Below are 18,376 nucleotides of genomic sequence, written 5' to 3'. Positions count from 1 at the left end.
CCTTTTACTGCTTAGAATGTGACCATCTCTGGTCTCTTATTTTGAAAGTGCCCTCTGTGTGGGAATTATCCACGGTGGAGAGGAACCTGGGGGAGAGGCCTGACCTTCCCCAGCGCCAGCTGCCCAGGAGGAGGCTCTCAACTCACCGACCAATTAACAGCCACAGCCGGCACGGACTAAGGGCCCGAGATGCAAAAATGATGACACGCGCAATAATAACAACAGCTCGTTGCAAACACAGCCTCAGAGTTTCTTTCCAGAAGACGGATGACTTGGTGTCGGGAGCGAGGAATTTTCCTGCTGTTATATAACGTACACTTTCCCTGCCCCACACACATTCTCTGTCCCTAAAGCAGCGGTTCTCAACCTGTGGGTGGCGACCCCTTTGGCGGTCGAATGACCCTTTCACAGGGGTCGCCTAAGACCATCCTGCATATCAGATATTTACATGATGATTCATACCAGTAGCAACATGACAGTTAGGAAGTAGCAACGGAAATAATTTTATGGTTGGGTCACAACAGGAGGAACTGTATTTAAAGGGCCAGAGGGTTGAGAACCACTGCCCTAAAGGAATCTATTCATTCGGGCTCAAGAGGTCTGTGCCCACAGGGCGAATGCTTAGATGGACACGGAGAGATGGGACTTGGCAAGGAGGGCGAAAGGGACCTGACACTTTCCCCTCCAGTCACCCACCTTCATGGCAGCATGAGTTGGCAGGACACATGGCGGTGGCCCTCGGGATTTGTGGAAACGTGACCTTCCTCCGGGCCGTCACTGTGATAGAAACAATGGTGGGAAAGTGAAAGTCAAGAACCGCCACAGCCCAAACCAAATCCACAGGCCAGAATAGGACCTAATTGACAAGGTCTTAGGTTATTAGGAGAGGATTTTTAAAAAGAAATTCCAGTGTGTCTAATTACTTTTTGAACCTATTTTTTAAAATATAAATGGAATACTTTCCTCAGGAGCTTAAGAGAAAATTTCACCTTCTTATGCCAACCTGACAGCCGTTCAAGGAAGACATTGTCTGTGGCTTCGTGTTAACGCCTTCCAGAGGGGATTTAAAATCCAGATACAGAAGCATCCGAGGCGAGGAGCTCTCTTTTAGCTCTGAGAGTAGGAGGCAGATTGACATGCGGGAGGCTCTGGGTTCACTTAGCAAGTGACAAAGCAGAGAGGCTTGTTGGCCGTAACAAAATCACGCGTGAAAGTCAGGAGCCCTGGGTCAGTGGGTCTGCTTCACCCATGACCTCCCTTGAGCGTCTTCTTTGTGTTGTTGTTAATCCTCATCTGAGGATATTTTTTTCATAAATGTTTAGAGGGAATGGAAGGGAGGGAGAAGGCGGGGATAGAGAGAGGGAGGGAGGGAGGGGGAGTGAGAGAGAGAGAGAGAGAGACATCAATGATACATGGATTGGCTAGGGATGGAACCTGCAACCCAGGTGTGTGCCCTTGACTGGGAATCGAACCCTTGACTCTTTGATGTGAGGACCGATGTTATAACCACTTACAAACATCAGCCAGGGATGATGATGATGATGATGATGATGATGATGATTCTTCTTTTTACTTAAGGATTTTTTAAAATTGATTTTTAGAGAGAGAGAAAAGGATGGGGGGGAGGGAGAGAGAGAGAGAGAGAGAGAGAGAGAGAGACATTGATGTGAGAGCAAAACATCCAGGGATGGAGCCTGCAACCCAGACATGTGCCCTGACCGGGAACAGAACCTGCGGCCACCTTCCAGGGCATGGGACAACACCCAACCAACTGAGCCACGCCGGCCAGGGCTCCCTTGAGCTCATTCTTAAAAGGACAGAATCTCAACAGGATGTTGGGATCCAGAAAGGGTGTCAAGCCATTCTTCTCATCAGCCTTTGTCTTCTTTGCAACATTGTGGGATTGTTTCTCTTCCGAAGCAGGTCTTAGAGACATATATTGTGGGGAGACTCTGGGACATCTTGAAACTTGCAGCAGCTCTCTCCCTGTAAGGGCCTTTTTGTTTCCATGGAAACCAGCAGTGTTTCGAAGAGGTGGTGACAGGTTCTGCACACACCAGCCACCACGGGGAGTGCACGTCAGTCTTTCGGGCAACGTCAATGGCAAAATGACCGTGTTCTGGGGCTTTCTCTGACACGGCCACGTTGACCTTCTAAAGAGAGAGGAGCAGAATGACGAAGGTGAAGTCACTTCCCCCCAGGATCCCGGGTCTGTAGACTCTTTTTCTCTCTGTCGCCAAGGTTTCAACTCCTTCTCAGCACTCCCAATGCTAAGCCACCAGCCGGGCAGATGCCGCCTGCCGCCTGCCAGACACGTGCGATCACGGAGCTGGGGAGGCGACAAGGCTCTGGCGAGGGTGCCTTGCCTGCTGGCTGGCATTCCTTCCCTGAGGCCTTCACTCCCAGGAGCCCCAGCGTGTCCTGTTAGGAAGTGTCAGGTTGGGTGAGCTGCTTTCAGAATGCGTGAGGCTTTACAGCTCTGAGTGTGAGCTGGGGAAGAGAGGAGGACGTGCATTTTTCACCAGCTCTGAGATCCTGCTGGGTTTGGGGACACAGTCTGGTTACTGGTGGCCCCGTCGGCAGGAGAGCTGTTGGCTGCCTCTCCAGCTTCCCCGGAGCTGGTGCCGCTCCTGGTTAGACCCAGCGGCAAAGAAGGGATCCTCAGAGAGATCCCGTGAGCACCTTGTTCCTCTCAGGAATGAATAAGGAAGAAGCAGTTCTGTTTGTTGGGCTCTGGATGCTGAAAGCCATGTGGCCCCAGAAGAGAGACCCCTCATGTCCGCTCATCTTAGAATCTGCAGGAGAGGCCCACATCCTCCGGGCCCTTCCCGTTCCTCTGCGCCTGGGTCCCTGGCACCGAGGGCTTTCTTTCTTTTTTAAAATATATTTTATTGATTTCTTACAGAGAGGAAGGGAGAGAGATAGAGAGTTAGAAACATCGATGAGGGAGAAACATCGATCAGCTGCCTCCTGCACACCTCCTACTGAGGATGTGTCCGCAACCAAGGTACAGGCCCTTGACCGGACTCGAACCTGGGACCCTTGAGTCCGCAGGCCGACGCTCTATCCACTGAGCCAAACCGGTTAGGGCCCCGAGGGCTTTCTTTGGAGCCCCATCTGGTGGCACAGGTGGCAGACCAGCGCGGCAGGGAACAGCCCTTACCCAGTGACTGATGGGAGCCGGGAGACAATTATCTCTGTGTTCTCGACACTTCCAATGGGGAGAATAGGATGTGTCTACACCGGTTCCCAGGGCTCCCCAGTGGGATAGAGCCCCGTTACGCAAATGCATAACTCGCTTCCTGCGTTTTTTATTGACTGTTTCTCATTCCCCTGCCTCGTTTCCCTTCGTACCTGTGGATAGTTCCTGGGAGGGCTTTTTATAGATTTACGTTTATTTTCCCGCCAACTTCTTTTTTTTTCTTTTTTTAGAGAGATGAAATTCACATAATATAAAATTAGCCATTTTACATTTTTTAACAATATATTTAAATGGATTTTTAGAGAGGAAAGGAGAGGGAAAGAGAGAAACATTGATCGGCCCAGCCCCTGTACGCCCAACTCTCCCCCCGCCCCCGCCCCCAGCCCACCGGGACCGAACCCACAACCTGGGCGTGGTCCTGACAGAGAATGGAGCCAGCAACCTCAGTGCGTGGGAGGGTGCCCAACCAACCGAGTGTCCGCGTACATTCATTACAGGTTTTTGTTTGCGTCGCACGTTTCTATCTCATTTGGGTATATGCCTGAAAGTAAAATGGCTGCATTATTTGATAGTTCAATGTTTAACTTTTTTTTAAACTATATTTTTATTGATTTCAGAGAGGAAGGGAGAGGGGGAGAGAGAGAGAGAAACATCAACGATGAGAAAGAATCATGGATCGGCTGCCTCCTGCACGCCCCCTACTGGGGATCGAGCCGGCAACCGGGGACCCTCCAGTCTGCAGGCTGACGCTCTATCCACAGAGCCAAACTGGCCAGGGCTCCATGTTGAGCTTTTTGAAGAATCGCCCAACTGTTTCCATAGCAGTTATACAAGGGTCCCCATTTCCCCACATCCTTGCCAACACTCACTCTCTCTGTTTTTAAAATGATGCCCGTCCTCGTGGATGCAAAGCAGTATCTCGTTAAATATCCTTTCATGTGCTTATTCCCACCAATGCAAACACACCGAAAAGGATAAAAAAAATAAAAACGAAAGCAAAAAAAGCAAACACCGGTGCAGCCTCCATGTACAGTCAATAGTCTGGATTTGTCTGGAGAGTTCCTGGCGGTGCCCTTTAACAGGGTCTTCTATCTTAGGGACTTTCTGTAGACCAGAAGTTCTGTCTCAAAGCCAGAATAGGTTCAGGGGAAAAGTTTCAACTTAGCAGTTACTAGGAGACCATTGTTACGCCTACACATTCTCACCAAAACTCAGGATGACTCTGGGTAGGGGAGCAGCCTTTTCTGTCCCGCCCAGAATCCCCAGACACTGCTGGTAGCAGCATTTTTAAGGCCAGAGAGAGGCACGTGATCTAGGTTGGGCCAATGAGAACCAGCACCCAACCTCCCATAGTTCATGGACTAGAGCAGTGGTTCTCAACCTTCCTAATGCCGTGACCCTTTAATACAGTTCCTCATGTTGTGGTGACCCCCCGTTTCATTGTTACAAATTGAACATAATTAAAGCATAGTGATTAATCACAAAAACAATATGTAATTATATATGTGTTTTCCGATGGTCTTAGGTGACCCCTGTGAAAAGGTCGCGACCCACAGGTTGAGAACCGCTGCTTTAGACCAACACCAGCCAGATACCAGCAACTACCCGAGTTGATACCTCATGGAGGGGAAGAGTTACCCAGCCCAGTTCTTTCTCCTCTGCTACTTCATAACTGTAATGTTGCGAGTTATGAATCGTAAATATCTGATAAGCAGGATGATCTTAGGCAACCCCTGTGAAAGGGTCATTCGACCGCCAAAGGGGTCGCGACCCACAGGTTGAGAACCGCTGGACTAGAAGGTAGGACTTACTGTTCTTTTATGTTCGCCGAAGAAAGTGCTGCCAAGTGATTAGGAAGGGGCATCCTTGTAAGGTCCACCATGACTTCAAAACTGTTCAAGTGTGAGAAGAAAAGTCTTAGGTCGCTGGCCCTCTCGCCTTCCCGGGGAAGAGCCTTGTCTGGAGAGCTGGGCGTGTTTCCTGGGAGAGTTGTTTAAACTCTCCACGCCCTTTTGCCCCCTTGGCTGCCCCAGAGATGTGCATTGGGAGGCCGCTGGCTGGATCTCTGGATGCTCCAGAAACAGACCCAACCTTCCCCAAGACTCGCTGAACATGCCTTATCCTCACTTACCATCTCCCTTAGCAACCAACCAGCGGTCCGCCCGTGAGGGGTAGCAACAGAGGCAGCTGCACAGAGTCCCACGTGGGTCTGGGATGGATAAGAAATTCCCTTCGGGATGATGCTGGTGGTCAGGCCTTGGGAGGGAGGTCGCAGGAACCACCATCCCTCCACCAGCTCCAGGCACTGGGCTCAGGAATCAGACTGCCTGAAGGGCGACCACTTAGCTGTGTGACACTGGACGAGTGACCCAGCCTCTCTGAGCCTCAGCTTCCTTATCCATACGGTTTGTTATTTATAGGATTGCCGGGGTCCTCTCTACGGAGCTTATCACTGGGAATGAATGCTAAGCACTTGTGAGCTGTCTCCCTGCCCAGGATTATCCAGCCCTTGTGTGTCCAGCCAGGCTTGACCCCAAGGATGTCTGGCTCTGCTGTATGTTCTTAACACCTCCCCGGGGTCTTTTCACAGCTCAGTCTGCTCCTCCTCTCTTGTCACTCTTTTAAGCCTCATGGCTAAACGGTGACAAAAGAGGGATTTGTGGCAAATGGCTCAGCGGGATCCGGAGGCAGCTGCCGGGCAGTCTGCTGTACACGCCGCGGAGACTCCAGAAAACAAGACCGCTATCAGCCCAACTCCCCTCCGTGTTCACAGTTCGCGTGGGAGGGGAAGCAGCCCAGGACTGGGTGTGTGTGTGGGGGGCAGCCCCCACCCGGGGCCTCCACACCCTGGGGCTGAGCACCACTCAAAAACACAAAGCAACAAGAATGAGGTTGTTGCTCCCTGAGGTCCTACTATGCTCTTTTTGTTGGAATCTCAAAGGTCCAAGGTTTTTAAAAACAGAGATGGACACAGGTAAGATCGAGCCAGGCAATGTGTGTGGCAGCTTTTAAGCAGCCCACGACGTGAGCAGCCTGACGTGGGGGTCCCCGGAAGAGGGAGCCAGAGCGGGAGTGATGTAGTGGGGGTGGGATGCAGAGATGGAGAGAAAAACAGAGAAAAGGAAACAGCAAAACAGAGGGAAACGGACACAATGCATCGGGGAGAAAGACAGTAAGAAAAGAGACAGAAACACACAGAGAAAGATACAGAAAGAGACAAAGAAATAAAGATCAGGAGAGAAGTGTGGACGAGAAGGGGCCACGTGCTAACCTGACTACCTCAGCGAAGGCCTGCGTGGTGGTGGCCTTGCAAACTGAGACCTAAAGTAACCACGAAGGATGGCCAGAGTGTAAAACCTTTAACTAAAAAGCAGTTTGTAGGGGGTAGTCGTGTCCTAGCCAGGATCCTCCCTGACAAAGCTTTCCTGAACCTAATGTCTTTTTGCATCTAAGAGAACGTACCTGTGGACTGTCAGGGTAACTGGTAACTTCCCTTTTCCGGGCCCTGCGGAGCACACATTCCCTCGGTTATTGTTAGCGTGTTAACTGTTGCCTGCTGGCTATCCTATACCCACCTGTGTAAAGGAACCACGTGTCTCTCAGTTTATTTTTGATCCAATCCCAGCGGTCGCCCCCCTTTGCTTTCTCCCGCCTCCCTGATCTATCCCCAATGGATTTCACGTGACCCCCTTACGTCTCCTCCTTTGATTGTAATGCATAAAACAAGGTGCAAAACTGCCCTCTCCACCATTGTTGACAGATTGGCTCAGATAAATTCACACAAATTCTTTACAGATTTGAATGTGGTTTTGCGCGCTCCCCCCCCCCCCAACAAAAGACAGAAAAAGGAAAGGAAAACTGAGAAAGAAAAAAAAAAAAAGCAGAATTGAAACAGAGAAAAAGGATGAGCAGAAAAGAGAATTGTGCTAGATCCACAGAGCAGGGACTACACTATTTGTTGATATAAAGAGAAAGAAAAGGAAGATCTTAGAGAATGGGGCGGTGTGCAAAGGAGAGTTGGGAAACTGGAGAATTCAAGACAGGAAGCAGGGAGAAAAAGGAAAAAGGAGAGAAAAGCTGACTGCAAGAGAGAGAGGAGGAGGGAGGGACCTTAGTAGCCAGGATGCGCTTGGCCCTGCCCCTCCACCATTTCTCTCCTGCAGCCCCGACCCCCAGGCTGAGGGTCCCGTTAGCCAGGATTCCCCGTGGGGAAGCCCCGAGCCCCAGTCTGTTCAGTTTTTCTCCCCACCAGGCTCTGTCCCAGAGTAGACCCGCCCTGGGCTCTGATGCTCGGACGTGACTTTGGGAGGACCCTGCGAGACGCCCACAGCTAGAACCCGGCACTTGATTGGAGGGGGGGGGGGGGGGGCAACATGAACACACGAGGCCCCTGCTCAAAAGTGAAGACTCTCAGGACAATGACAGCAGAGCATGAAGCCAGGCATGGGGTTCCTCAGAGCCCAGGCACCTACCACCCTCACTTAGACCCTGTGGACCGAGAGGGAGAGGCAGGGCCCAGGGCCTCTGGGACGTCCCCGCCGTGTGGTCACACACCAGGCCTGGGTCCCTTTCACGGGCAAGAGTGAAGGACACTAGCTAACTCCCCACACAGGGTTCTGCTGTATCAGAAGCCACCCATTCCATCAGATGCCTCTGCTCAATGAAGACCCTGCCAGGAAGCCAAGTGTGCCTGCTTCTTAGGATCATGAAGGCCTCTCCGTAGGCCAGGCGGAGGCTGCCCTCTGGTGGCTGAAAGGGACCCCGCACCCTCCTGGCACTGACCGTGCAGCACATCCGGGGCTGCTCTGTTGGTCGATGTTCCTTCCTCCAGCAGACGTTTGTGTGTCCACGATGTGCCAGGCAGCTACGTTGCAAACAGCGGTAATAAGAGCATGGTTTTAGAATGGAGATTTCTTAGTTTAGTGCAAACAAACACATACTGAAAGTGTAAGGAAATAACTAGGAAATCTAAAACTATTCCAAAATAAAACGTGTGTCTAAAATGTCAAAAAAAGGTATTAAGCCAGTTATTGTTATTATTGTTGTTACTGTGTTACCTTGACAGGGGAAGGAGGGGGAGCAGGAGGGGAATGAGAAGGGAGAAGGAGGAAGAGGAAGAGGAGGAAGAGGAGGAGGAAGAAGCAGAGGAGGGGGAGGAAGGATAAGAGGAAGAGGAGAAAGAAGAGAGCTCCTGTCAGGAACCCAGCCAGTGGCACCTTGATCTTGGACGTCCCAGCCTCCAGAGCTGTGAGAAATAAGCATCTGTCTGTAAGCCGCCCAGTCTACAGCGTTCTGTTAGGGGAGCCTGAGCGGCCCGGACAGGGAGGGGAGCGGTATGTCTGGTGGTGGCAGTGGTCTGGTCTTGCCCATCATTACCCAGATGTCCCCCCAACGGTCCCCAAGGTGCAGTCCTGCCTTGGCACTCAAAGTTTCAGTGGGGGTCTCCCCACCTCATCCCCAGAAAAATGACCTCCCCACAGACTTGACTCTTTTTCATTTGTTTTATTAGCATCAATATATACAAAGTGGAAAATGACGTCCTTTTGTTATTCTCGCTTAGAAAGTTGGTTTGGGGATAAAATGGAAATGAAAACATCCCAGGAGAAAGCCTACCTTTGCGGGTGCTGACAGCTCCGACGACCCACCATGACCACTCGAGGGCACAGAAAAGTCATGCTCTTTGGACTCACCCCAAAGAAAGGTCATTTTTGCCCAAGTCCCTCCCGCTTACATAACCGCCCTGCCGACGCTCTGCACGGCTGTTTGGCGGTTTCCAGAGCTACCGGCCAGGGGTCCCGTAGGCTCTCCAGAGCTGACTTCAGAAGATCCGATTTAAAGCATCAGAGAGCGACCAGAATACTTATGTTGGCTCAAGAATTCTACGCCCCCATCTCCTCCCCAAATAGCAGGAGGAGGAGCTCTGAGCTGAAGAGGGGAGAGGGTGTGCGCCTTACAGCACGGGGTGCCGGCTGACACATCCCGCGAACAGGAAGGAGCCTGGGAGACACGCCATCACGTGCATCTTGGCAGCGTGACATCTCTGTAAACGCATTTCCCCGCCGTTTTAAAAACGGAGTGGCTTTTCGGAAGGTCCCGTCGGTTCTCGAGTTTCTCAAGATGGCATCCTGTTGGAAACTATTGAATCCCAATGGGTTTTCATAGTGATCCTGTAAAAACAGACACGCGTGGACTGAAGTGAGATGCCTGCCTGGCACACTGTTGGCACTAGGAGGACGATTTCCATACCTTTACCTGTTACAGACACACACTGAGGACGAAAAACACGCACCAGCCTGTCCTTGCAATCACACTGTATACAGCGTCCAGCTCGCGCGGTCCACCTTCAGGCTAAAACGAACGTTTAAACTGTGGTCACAGGGGCTGTACTGCTAAGATGGAGCTAGGACACTGGTGTCCTGGGAACAAACAAAAAAACGACACCTTTTCTGTCCCTCCAACAGCCAACACGAATCCCTGGGCCATGGCGTGGCCCGCTCTCGGGGTCAAGGTTAGAATGAAGATTTTACACTTTGTCAGTCTTTACGGAAGGCGAGTGTTTCGTTTTCACGCAACCACGGCAGGTTCTACAATGAAGAATCATTCATAGAGTTCTTGCCAGATGCCCCGGGTTAGGGTTGGAGTCATCATCAAATGAGAAATAAAAGCGAGGATTGGGTTCTTTCTGCCTCTTGAGAAAAGGTTGTGTTATTGGCATTGTTGGTCTTTCTCCAAACATGGCATCGCTCACTAAGGGTTCTTCCAGAAGACGGGGTGGGCTCTGGCGGCCGGAGAGCGGCCTCTGACGGTCTCTTGCTGAGCGCCACGCGTGCCTGCCGGAGAAGCAGGGTCTTCTGGCGGGAGGAAACCTTCCAGCCTCAGACTTCCGAGAATGGACGAGGTGCAAGCTCCTTGCTGGAGGAGGGCACGTGCCTGTGTACAAAGCCCACTGCCCTATGCTGCCCCAGAGGTTTCCAAAGCAAGCCACCCAAACACAGACGCCCGGACTCTCCCAAAGGCATGGCAGCCAGAAGTATCTGCTCTTGTGTGAGAACCAGCTGATTTAAAACCATTCTAGAGAGCGTGCGTGGGAGCCAACGAGCACCCCAAAAACACTGAACCTGTGTGCCATGGGCTGTCACTAGGGAGGTGACTGACAGCCCATATTCCTTCCTGGCATCCTGTATTTAGGAAAGACTCTTCCTGGACAGTTAGTTATTTGCTCACCAGTCCCCCCGGGTTGGGATGCAATGATCCTGGTAAAATATAAGGATGCTCATGCGATGAGTAAGGTGCTTTATGAATTCCTTTCCGGCCTGCAGCTCCTCCATTCTTCTCATTGGGGTTCAAATTGTCGGATGCGGATTCCTTTGTGGTTTTGACCTCTCCGGTTCTGTTTCTTTGCATTCACCCCCCTATTCAACCTCTGGGCCAAGTTTCCAGACAATAGAAAAACAGTTTCTTCTCATAGAAACCTCCCTTCCCCTGAAATACTTGATTGCAAATACATTAGGAAATTCCGCCTTTAAGAGAAACAGGGCACCGGAGTCTCCCCATTTTGAGGGCTCAGGCATTCCAGCACCCCAGGAGAAGAGCAGAGCGCACCCCGATCTCAGGACGTGGCACCTCCCCTCCCACACACACCCTTCTCGCTCTGTGGACGAGGGGGCCCTGCTGCCAAAGGCTGCGGCTCTCTGCTCACAGTTGGAGGGCGGCCTCGCTGAACAAGGTGATCGATTCTGAGGCCTGTAGCCTGAATGACCGGCTCCTTCATTGTTGACGGAGTGTCAAAGCAAAAACATTTTATTAACTCGATTCCCACGACCAGCGTTCTCCCTTGCCCGGTTCTTCACGGGAACTCTCAAGTCTCTCATCCTCTCTGAAAACAATGTCCTTGTCATTTATCACTCTTCTAGAAAGAAACATTTTCTCATTTTGCCAGCATCCAGGGAGGCAAGGACAGTAAAAGAGAATGTTTATGCAACATCTTGGCTGCTCCCTGAAGGGGCACGGGAGGGAGGGGGTGTGGCCAGGCCACTTGGAAGCTGGGGAACTGGAAGAGGGAAACACACGGATTTGTTTGGGAGCCGACCTACTGAAGTATCCACGGGAAATTCCAACCCAAGTTAATCCTACAAAAAATTACCCTTCCCGACCTAACCTGGGGACTGCGATTGGTACTAAACACACCGCGGGCCTGGATCCCAAAGACGCATGCAATTCGACGCAGCCGTAGGATGGCAATGCTGACGGGAGAAACGACCCGGTTCTGCTGTTTCCCCCTCTACTGCTGTGTCTGCCATCTCGCAGATCTCCCACCGGCCTCCGGAAGCGATTGAAGCTGGGACACGAATCTGACCGCAGCGGCAATACATCCAACCACACCTATCTCCATTTTAAATATAATAAATACAGTGAAGAAAACAGTACGTCTTCCATAAGGAGTCTAAAGAAAAGACAGCCGGACACTCTGGGGGTGTTTTGATCAAATGCCACATGGTCTCTGGATGAATTTCTCGAGGAGGTTGTAGTTGAGTTCGTAGCTGTGAGTTTCCCTTCTCAAGTGTAGCTCTCTCTAGATGGAAACTTCATACTCTCTGGTTTCCTGCAAGAGAGAGAAGCGTACATGTATTGAAGCTAGTGTGGCAGAGTGACACGTAGTTGGTTCTAGCTCTTCATCCCTCCCGTGTCCACAATGTTGGCCAGGTGACACTGCTGGGCCTTCTGCTCTGACCCTGACTTGCTTTGGCTGATGGGTTCTAAGGAGATGGGTCATGAGAGGGGCCTGAGAAGTGCTTGTGTGTTTCTGCGTGTGCCCTGCCCTTCTGCCACCACCATGAGCAGAGCACGCCTTGGTAGCCATTAGTCCCAGCCGAGAGGTGAAGGACATGGAGAGCCAAGCTTAGTCCCCCAGCCAGTGACTAACCAATCCCAGATGTGTGAGTGAGCACAGGCGAACCAGGCTACCACCTAGCTGAAACTAGCCGGAAACGCTGCCTCGCAGACTGATGAGCAAATGAAAGTGCTGCTTTGAGCGGCTGTGTTCCGGGACTGCTTGTTACGCAGCGTGATGATAGTGCTAGGTAACTGATATACTGTTCTGATAAGTATCAACAAGGTCTGGTTTCTAAAGTGCTGTTTTTTCATCAGCTTGATCTTTTTAAGGTTTGGGAAACAAGCTACATGGAATGCAAAATAACATACGACCTCTTCTTACCAGGTCATATCTGAAATGACTGAACTATATATGGGTAGCAACTAGTTCAATTTCTCTGATGTTCATGGAGTGTGTGTGTAATGTTCTCCAGGCCCCCTGGGCACAGGAGCGGGGAGATATAAGGAGCCATGGGCTGTGCCCTGGGAGAGGTCACTGTCACATGCTTTAATGGAAGTCTATGGTTTCTGCTGAGCCAACACAGATATGCAATCATGCCTGTGCTTCATGTATATGGAGTGTGGTGGGCAGACAACCACCTGCAAGGAGTTAAATGCTGCTGATAATCCTGTGAGCTTGGAGGGGGAATCCTTCCCCAGTCAAGTCTCAGATGAGACTGCAGCCCTGACTGACACCTTGAGAGCCCTGAAGTAGAGACCCAGCTAAGCTGTGTCTGGACTCCTGACCTACAGAATCTATGACATAATACGTGTGTGTTATTTTAGACTCTAAATTTTTCAGTAACATTTCTATACATCAATCAATGACTAACACAGGAGGTCAGAAGAAGAGGTGGGTGAGGGAACATCAGTAAGGACAAGGAACAAGCCGAGTTTATGCTGCCAAATGCTGAGAGGTGGTTGCACATCATTACACAGTGAATTTGAAGGGTTGTGATTTTGCAGAGTCATGACTAATCTTCTGGTTCCTCCCCTGTGTCTTGGGCCTTTGCAGGGGCTCTCCCTTCTCCCTGGCACCTTCTATAGCCACCATCTAAGTTCTACTCACCTTATGTGCCTTAGCTTCACATCACTGGTTCAACAATGCCTTCCCCATCACTTCTAAGTGTCCCCCATCTTATACCCTTGTAGCAGCCTAATTTCCTTCATGGTCCTCAAAAATAATGACCTGTTGCAATCAAGACATTCATCGGCATATTTGATCATGTGAGGCTGAAGGGAGGCGGGACAGTGTAAGGAGTAATGGCACCGGGTAGAGTTTGCATCCTGGCTCCTGACCGTGCCCTCTGGTGGTGTGCAACCTCGGCCAAATCACCTTTTCCTTGTTCTGAATCTCATCATCCTCATCAATCCACAGTGAAAACTGCAGAATCAATCACAGGTAGTTACAAGGATTCACGGGGACCATGCACTTAAGGTGCCCAGCCCACGACACATATTATTGTTGTTATTAATAGCTGTCACCTTTGCAAGACCATATGCACATTAATGGCTGGATCGTGTATATTGGCTCATGACTATGTCCAATAATAGCCAACACCAGGCCGGCCACTCAAATGTGCAGGATGTTGCACGCTGCCATTCATTAGGGCGTGGAGCTCAATAAGGTGTGTGCCCAACTCAGCCGTCTCTCCATGGGTATTCGGTGCAGCCCCTTCTTTCTGTGGTCCTTCTGCCAAGAGCGAGCAGCGTTACAGTGTGTCACCGGCTGGCAGAGAGAGCTGGGTGCTCTCAGCAGTTAGCTCCATAAGGGTCATGGGGGATGAGATGGGACCCTGGCCACACCTCTCTGCCAGTGGCATCATGGGCAAAAGGAAATGAAACCTTCAGTTTTGATGTCAGGGAATTCAGGGCAGACAAAGAGGGAGGCGCCCGGGAGCGAGGAGAGACCAACTCACCCCTGTCTCGTAAATGGGGTTGTCAAACTCGGTCTCCACGGTGATCTGGCTGTAGGGGTGAGAGTACATCAGGGGCAGGCGGAGGTTGGAGTAGTAACGACATCTGGAGAAGGGAGAATGAAAAAGAGCAGTTACTCCTCCCGGACTGGGAGACACTTTACTATACCCGAGGGCAGCGATGTTCAACCTTTTCTATCTAATGGCACACATAGACTAGTTATTAAAATTCTGTCACACACCAACAAATATATATTTTGCTGCTCTGATAAAAAATAGGTGTAATTTTGATTGATTTATGAAAAGAAAAATTGCCTATTTTTTTGTTCCAAAGTGACTTTAAAAAAATCAGGTACCTATACTTGTATATAAGGATTTCTGGTACCAAAATTAACCAATCAGACACAACCTTCTTATGCCACATGACTGATAAGATGCAACTCTATTATATCACCTGTATATTTATGGTTCAAGACAGGGCATTCGCAACGGAAGGCTATGGTTGTGTTGGCTGCTGTCACTTTTGTCATTTGACAATCTGAGGCACACCCGTTGAAAATCGCTGCCTGAGGGGAACAGTGAGTGAGACTTTCTGAGTACCGGCACCTCCACGAATGACAAGGGGGATGTGTGGAAACAGCTTCTTGTGGGTGAGAATCCGAGTGGGGTGAAAGCTGAGATCCTAATTGCCCTCAACTTCTAACCCAGTCAGTGATAACTGGAGCGTCAGTACCTCCCCTGACTGCAGAGGGCGAGGAGCTTAATCTGTTTTCACCTGAAAAGTGACGGAAGTCCCTCTTTAATGCAAAGAACAATAACAATAATGAGCATTTATTGAGCACCTATGAATACTGTGTTGCGTCAGACCACCTAGTTAAAGGTGGTTCCTCCTCTGTTACCACTTGTTCCTTCATTGTGTTTATACAGTGTATTATTATTTGTGTATTTCCCCTCTCTCCCTCCTAGACTGTAAGCTCCAGGAGGGCAGGGAAAATCTGTATGAGGCAAATACCTGCCTCAGGGCCTTTGCACATGCTATTTCTCTTATCCCAGATCTGCAGAGCTTACCTTTGCATTGCTTTCAAGTCCTTACTCAAATGTCACTTCACACAAATGCCACTGTCCCCAAACTAGAGGTGGAGATGCTGGGGTTCAGAAAGGTGAAATGCCCAGCCCCTCAGGACACGAATGGATGAGGGGGTGGCAGCCCCCCAACTCGCTCCGGGGCTCCCTACCTGGTGATGTAAATGTAGGCTCCCCCCAGCAGTAAGGAGATGATGAGGACCGGGATGAAGATAGCCAGCGCCATAGTTCCCCCTTCCAGTGATGTCTCCGCTGCCGCTTCTGCTACTGAACACACAGCCAGTGAGGCCTTCATGTCGCATACGCTCAGCCCGCCCGGGTCCCTGGCTCCCATCCCGCACCCACGCTCCCATCCCGCACCCTCCCAAAGAACCGATGTCAGTGAGCCTTAGCCTCTGGAGAACCATCTCCAAGGGCGGAAGAGGCAGAGTCTAGAGGAGTTCGTGCTGGTTCTTTTGCAACTGAGTCCAGGCCCATCCTTGGGTGAGGTGGTCATGGGGGAACCGAGAATTACAGTCCTTGAACCCTGATCCTACCGTGCCCGTTTTTCTTTGGTGGGGGGTACAGTTGAAAGCTGGTTAAAATCCAATTCAGGGGAGGAATCCCAAGTGTGCAAACCAGGAAGGCAGATGCGCTGGCATCCATGGAGCGGAGGGAGCTTGTTGTACCCGGACTGGCCGGTCCCCCCAGGCTGCTTTACCAGCCCCTCCAGGAGAGGGCGCTGGGCGGCTGGGGCCGGTCTCAGTCCTACACACCCGGTGGTACCCCAACGGTGAAGACCCCATTTTGATTCTCAGCGGCCATGGCTGCACATTCTCTCGGCCTCCAGGTTCCCTCTGCGCTGCTCCATGCCATGCCCAACAGAGCTCGGCTGCACATCAATCTAGAATTCATTACCCGCCACTCTATGGAGTGTGCAAAAGTGACCCTAACGCCCACAATAAACGCAGGAGCACAAAACAGTACATTAGCGCTGTAATCTCTCCGCAACCCCACACATCTGAGACATTCCCATGGTTCACTGGTTGGCAAAGGCAGAAAGGGGACGGCCTGAAAGACACTGGAGCCACGCAACGTCCTCTATCCCCAGGGGCGTGACTAATAACGCGCTGTTCTATTTGAGCCCCGGCTCCGCCTGCTCGGATTAAAACATCATCTGTTACTAGGAAGAGTGACTAATGCCATGCGAGCCCCACAGCCCCAGGTTCTGAGGGAACCTCTTATTGTCAGGAAGTTAAATGGCTCCAAAAATAATAATGAAAGCGGCTCCACTGGTTACAGCTTTAAAAACCAACAACCATCTGGCGCCATCGCCAGGCGAGTGGATTGGGAATGCCGAATGGAGGTGACACAGAATGCAGGATGGTTCAGGTAGGGGAGGGGCTGCAGGGGAAGGAGCCACCACATGAAAACAGAAGTAAATCCTAGAGAGCTTTCAGCATCTGCTGCGCATTCATAAGTCTTACTTGGAAATTCCTAGTAAAAGGAGAACCGGGAACAAGAGGGCACAGGGACAGATGTGTTGGGGAGGAGAAAGACTAAGGGAAAAACAGATCACAGACCATGCCCTGGCCCGTTTCCCTCCTGAAACCAGGGGGATGCTCAGCGTAGACAGAGAGGCATCATTGGGTTTAGTTTCTCCAAAGGCACCACGTGGTTGAAAAGTTTTACAAACAGCTGATGCCTTTGTCAGACGTTTTACTCTCATGAGTACAACTGGCGTCAAATCCCTTCCAGGTCAGTTAGGACCGTGAGATGTAAATGCAATGACTTTTTCTTTGCAGTCGCATTTGTTTTGAAATGACCTCCGGCAGGTGAAGGAAGATGTTTTGTTATTGTTAGTTTTTTGTAAGCACCTGGCCCAGGATGGTTTAGGACCTGCCCTTGCTTTTTGCTATGAGCTTGATTTATTGGGTGTTTTTCATTCTGGGACTCACCTTCTAACGCGTGTTCAAAGCTGTCTTGATTAACTGCAAGAGACACAGAAAGCATTGGTCAATGTCAAGTGGATTCGCCGTGCATGTTACAGGGCCAAGACGAATGGGAGCAAAGGCCCATGCCACGCTTTCCTGAAGTTAATGTTACGTTTTATTTATCCGGGGCTGCTGCATTTGCTAAACATTCCTGGATGCTTTCCCTTCCCCCTCCCTTCTACTCTCTCTCAAAAAAAAAAAAAATCAATGGAAAGAATATCCTTGGGTGAGGATTAACAACAACACGGTGCTAAGCAAGGAGAAGGCACCGTGTCACAGTTCCATCGGCAGTGGTGTTTTCCTTTCTCGGTGGTGAGAATAACGGTGGTGTCTTAGATTTGATGAAATGTAGCAGCTCAGCTTCTGGAGAAGATTCAGAACGCCTGCCAGCCCGTCCTGACATCTCCGGCTTCACCGTCCCGTGTCTCAAGTAGGTTTCCTCACCTTTACAAACAGGCAGTGGCCCATTCCAGTGGGACGGCTGTCCCAGGATGCACCGGATGGTCACTTCGCCCATGAGCTCGAAGCCCTCGTAGCACATGAAGGTGAGGGACTCTCCTGGCAGGTAGAGGCGCTTGTACAGGATCTGGTACCCGTTCTCTGGTAACCCTGGGTTGTCACACGCCAGGGACTCTTCCGCTGAAACGCAAGCCGAAAGGAGCTCTGGTGAGAGGATGCGAATCTCTGGGGACTCCTGCTCAGAGCCAGCCTGATCTGGCTTTGGCCGGTCTCTGCAACGTTCTCCCTCTACATCCCCACCTTGCACTGAACTGGTTCCCATTGCCCAAACTCACCTTTTTGACTCCTGCCTCTGGGCATGGGTTACACATGGGCACGGTAGACTGTACTGGGCTGTGGAATATGGGTTAAAATCTGGGTTCTGCTACTTACTAATTAGCTGTGTGACCTCCAGCAAGGGCCACGGACAGATTCTGAGCCTCAGTTTCCTCATCGGTAAAATCGGAATAATAATAGTAGTACCTATCTCATAGGGACTTGGAAGATGAAGTAAGATTATGGTGTAAAATCCTCTTGGCATGTCCTAGATATTCTATAAATGATGGATGGTGACGTTAAATTATAAAACATTCCTTCTGCTTCTCAACTCACACCTTAACTGCCCACCCAGGCTGGATCAGTCTTGTCTTTCAATTCTCATTCCTCATTTCTCCACCTCCAGGAAGTCTTCCCGGATGCCTCCTACCCCTAATTCAGTCACTAGTCTTTCCAGTTCTTCTTCCACCCCAGCAGTATTTATTTAATCATTGTACATCAGTTTCCCTCACTGTTAAGGCTTGCTCGAAGCTCAGGGCCTGGTATACAGAAGAAGC

At 50.6% G+C, this 18,376-nt stretch overlaps 1 protein-coding gene across 3 annotated transcripts in view; it reads right to left on the bottom strand.

Moving 5' to 3' along the window:
- Positions 1-8,689: 8,689 nt before the first annotated feature.
- SEZ6L (seizure related 6 homolog like) overlaps positions 8,690-18,376 on the bottom strand; it is a 132,080-nt gene continuing 122,393 nt past the window's right edge. Inside the window, exons 13-17 of one of the 3 annotated variants that reach the window (XM_059675859.1) lie at positions 17,490-17,684; positions 17,010-17,042; positions 15,225-15,339; positions 13,993-14,095; positions 8,690-11,804 (exon numbers count right to left, since the gene is read on the bottom strand). In XM_059675859.1, coding sequence (XP_059531842.1) covers positions 11,775-11,804; positions 13,993-14,095; positions 15,225-15,339; positions 17,010-17,042; positions 17,490-17,684 — 476 coding nt within the window. In that variant the 3' untranslated portion in view covers positions 8,690-11,774. The remainder of the gene's footprint in view (positions 11,805-13,992; positions 14,096-15,224; positions 15,340-17,009; positions 17,043-17,489; positions 17,685-18,376) is intronic. The other 2 variants (XM_059675860.1, XM_059675861.1) reach the window with 2 other exon arrangements.

Source organism: Myotis daubentonii, chromosome 19, assembly GCF_963259705.1.
Source record: "Myotis daubentonii chromosome 19, mMyoDau2.1, whole genome shotgun sequence".
NCBI classification, from domain to species: Eukaryota; Metazoa; Chordata; class Mammalia; order Chiroptera; family Vespertilionidae; genus Myotis; species Myotis daubentonii.
The sequence above is the reverse complement of the archived record's forward strand: the minus strand, read 5'-3'. Positions and strand labels throughout refer to the sequence as shown.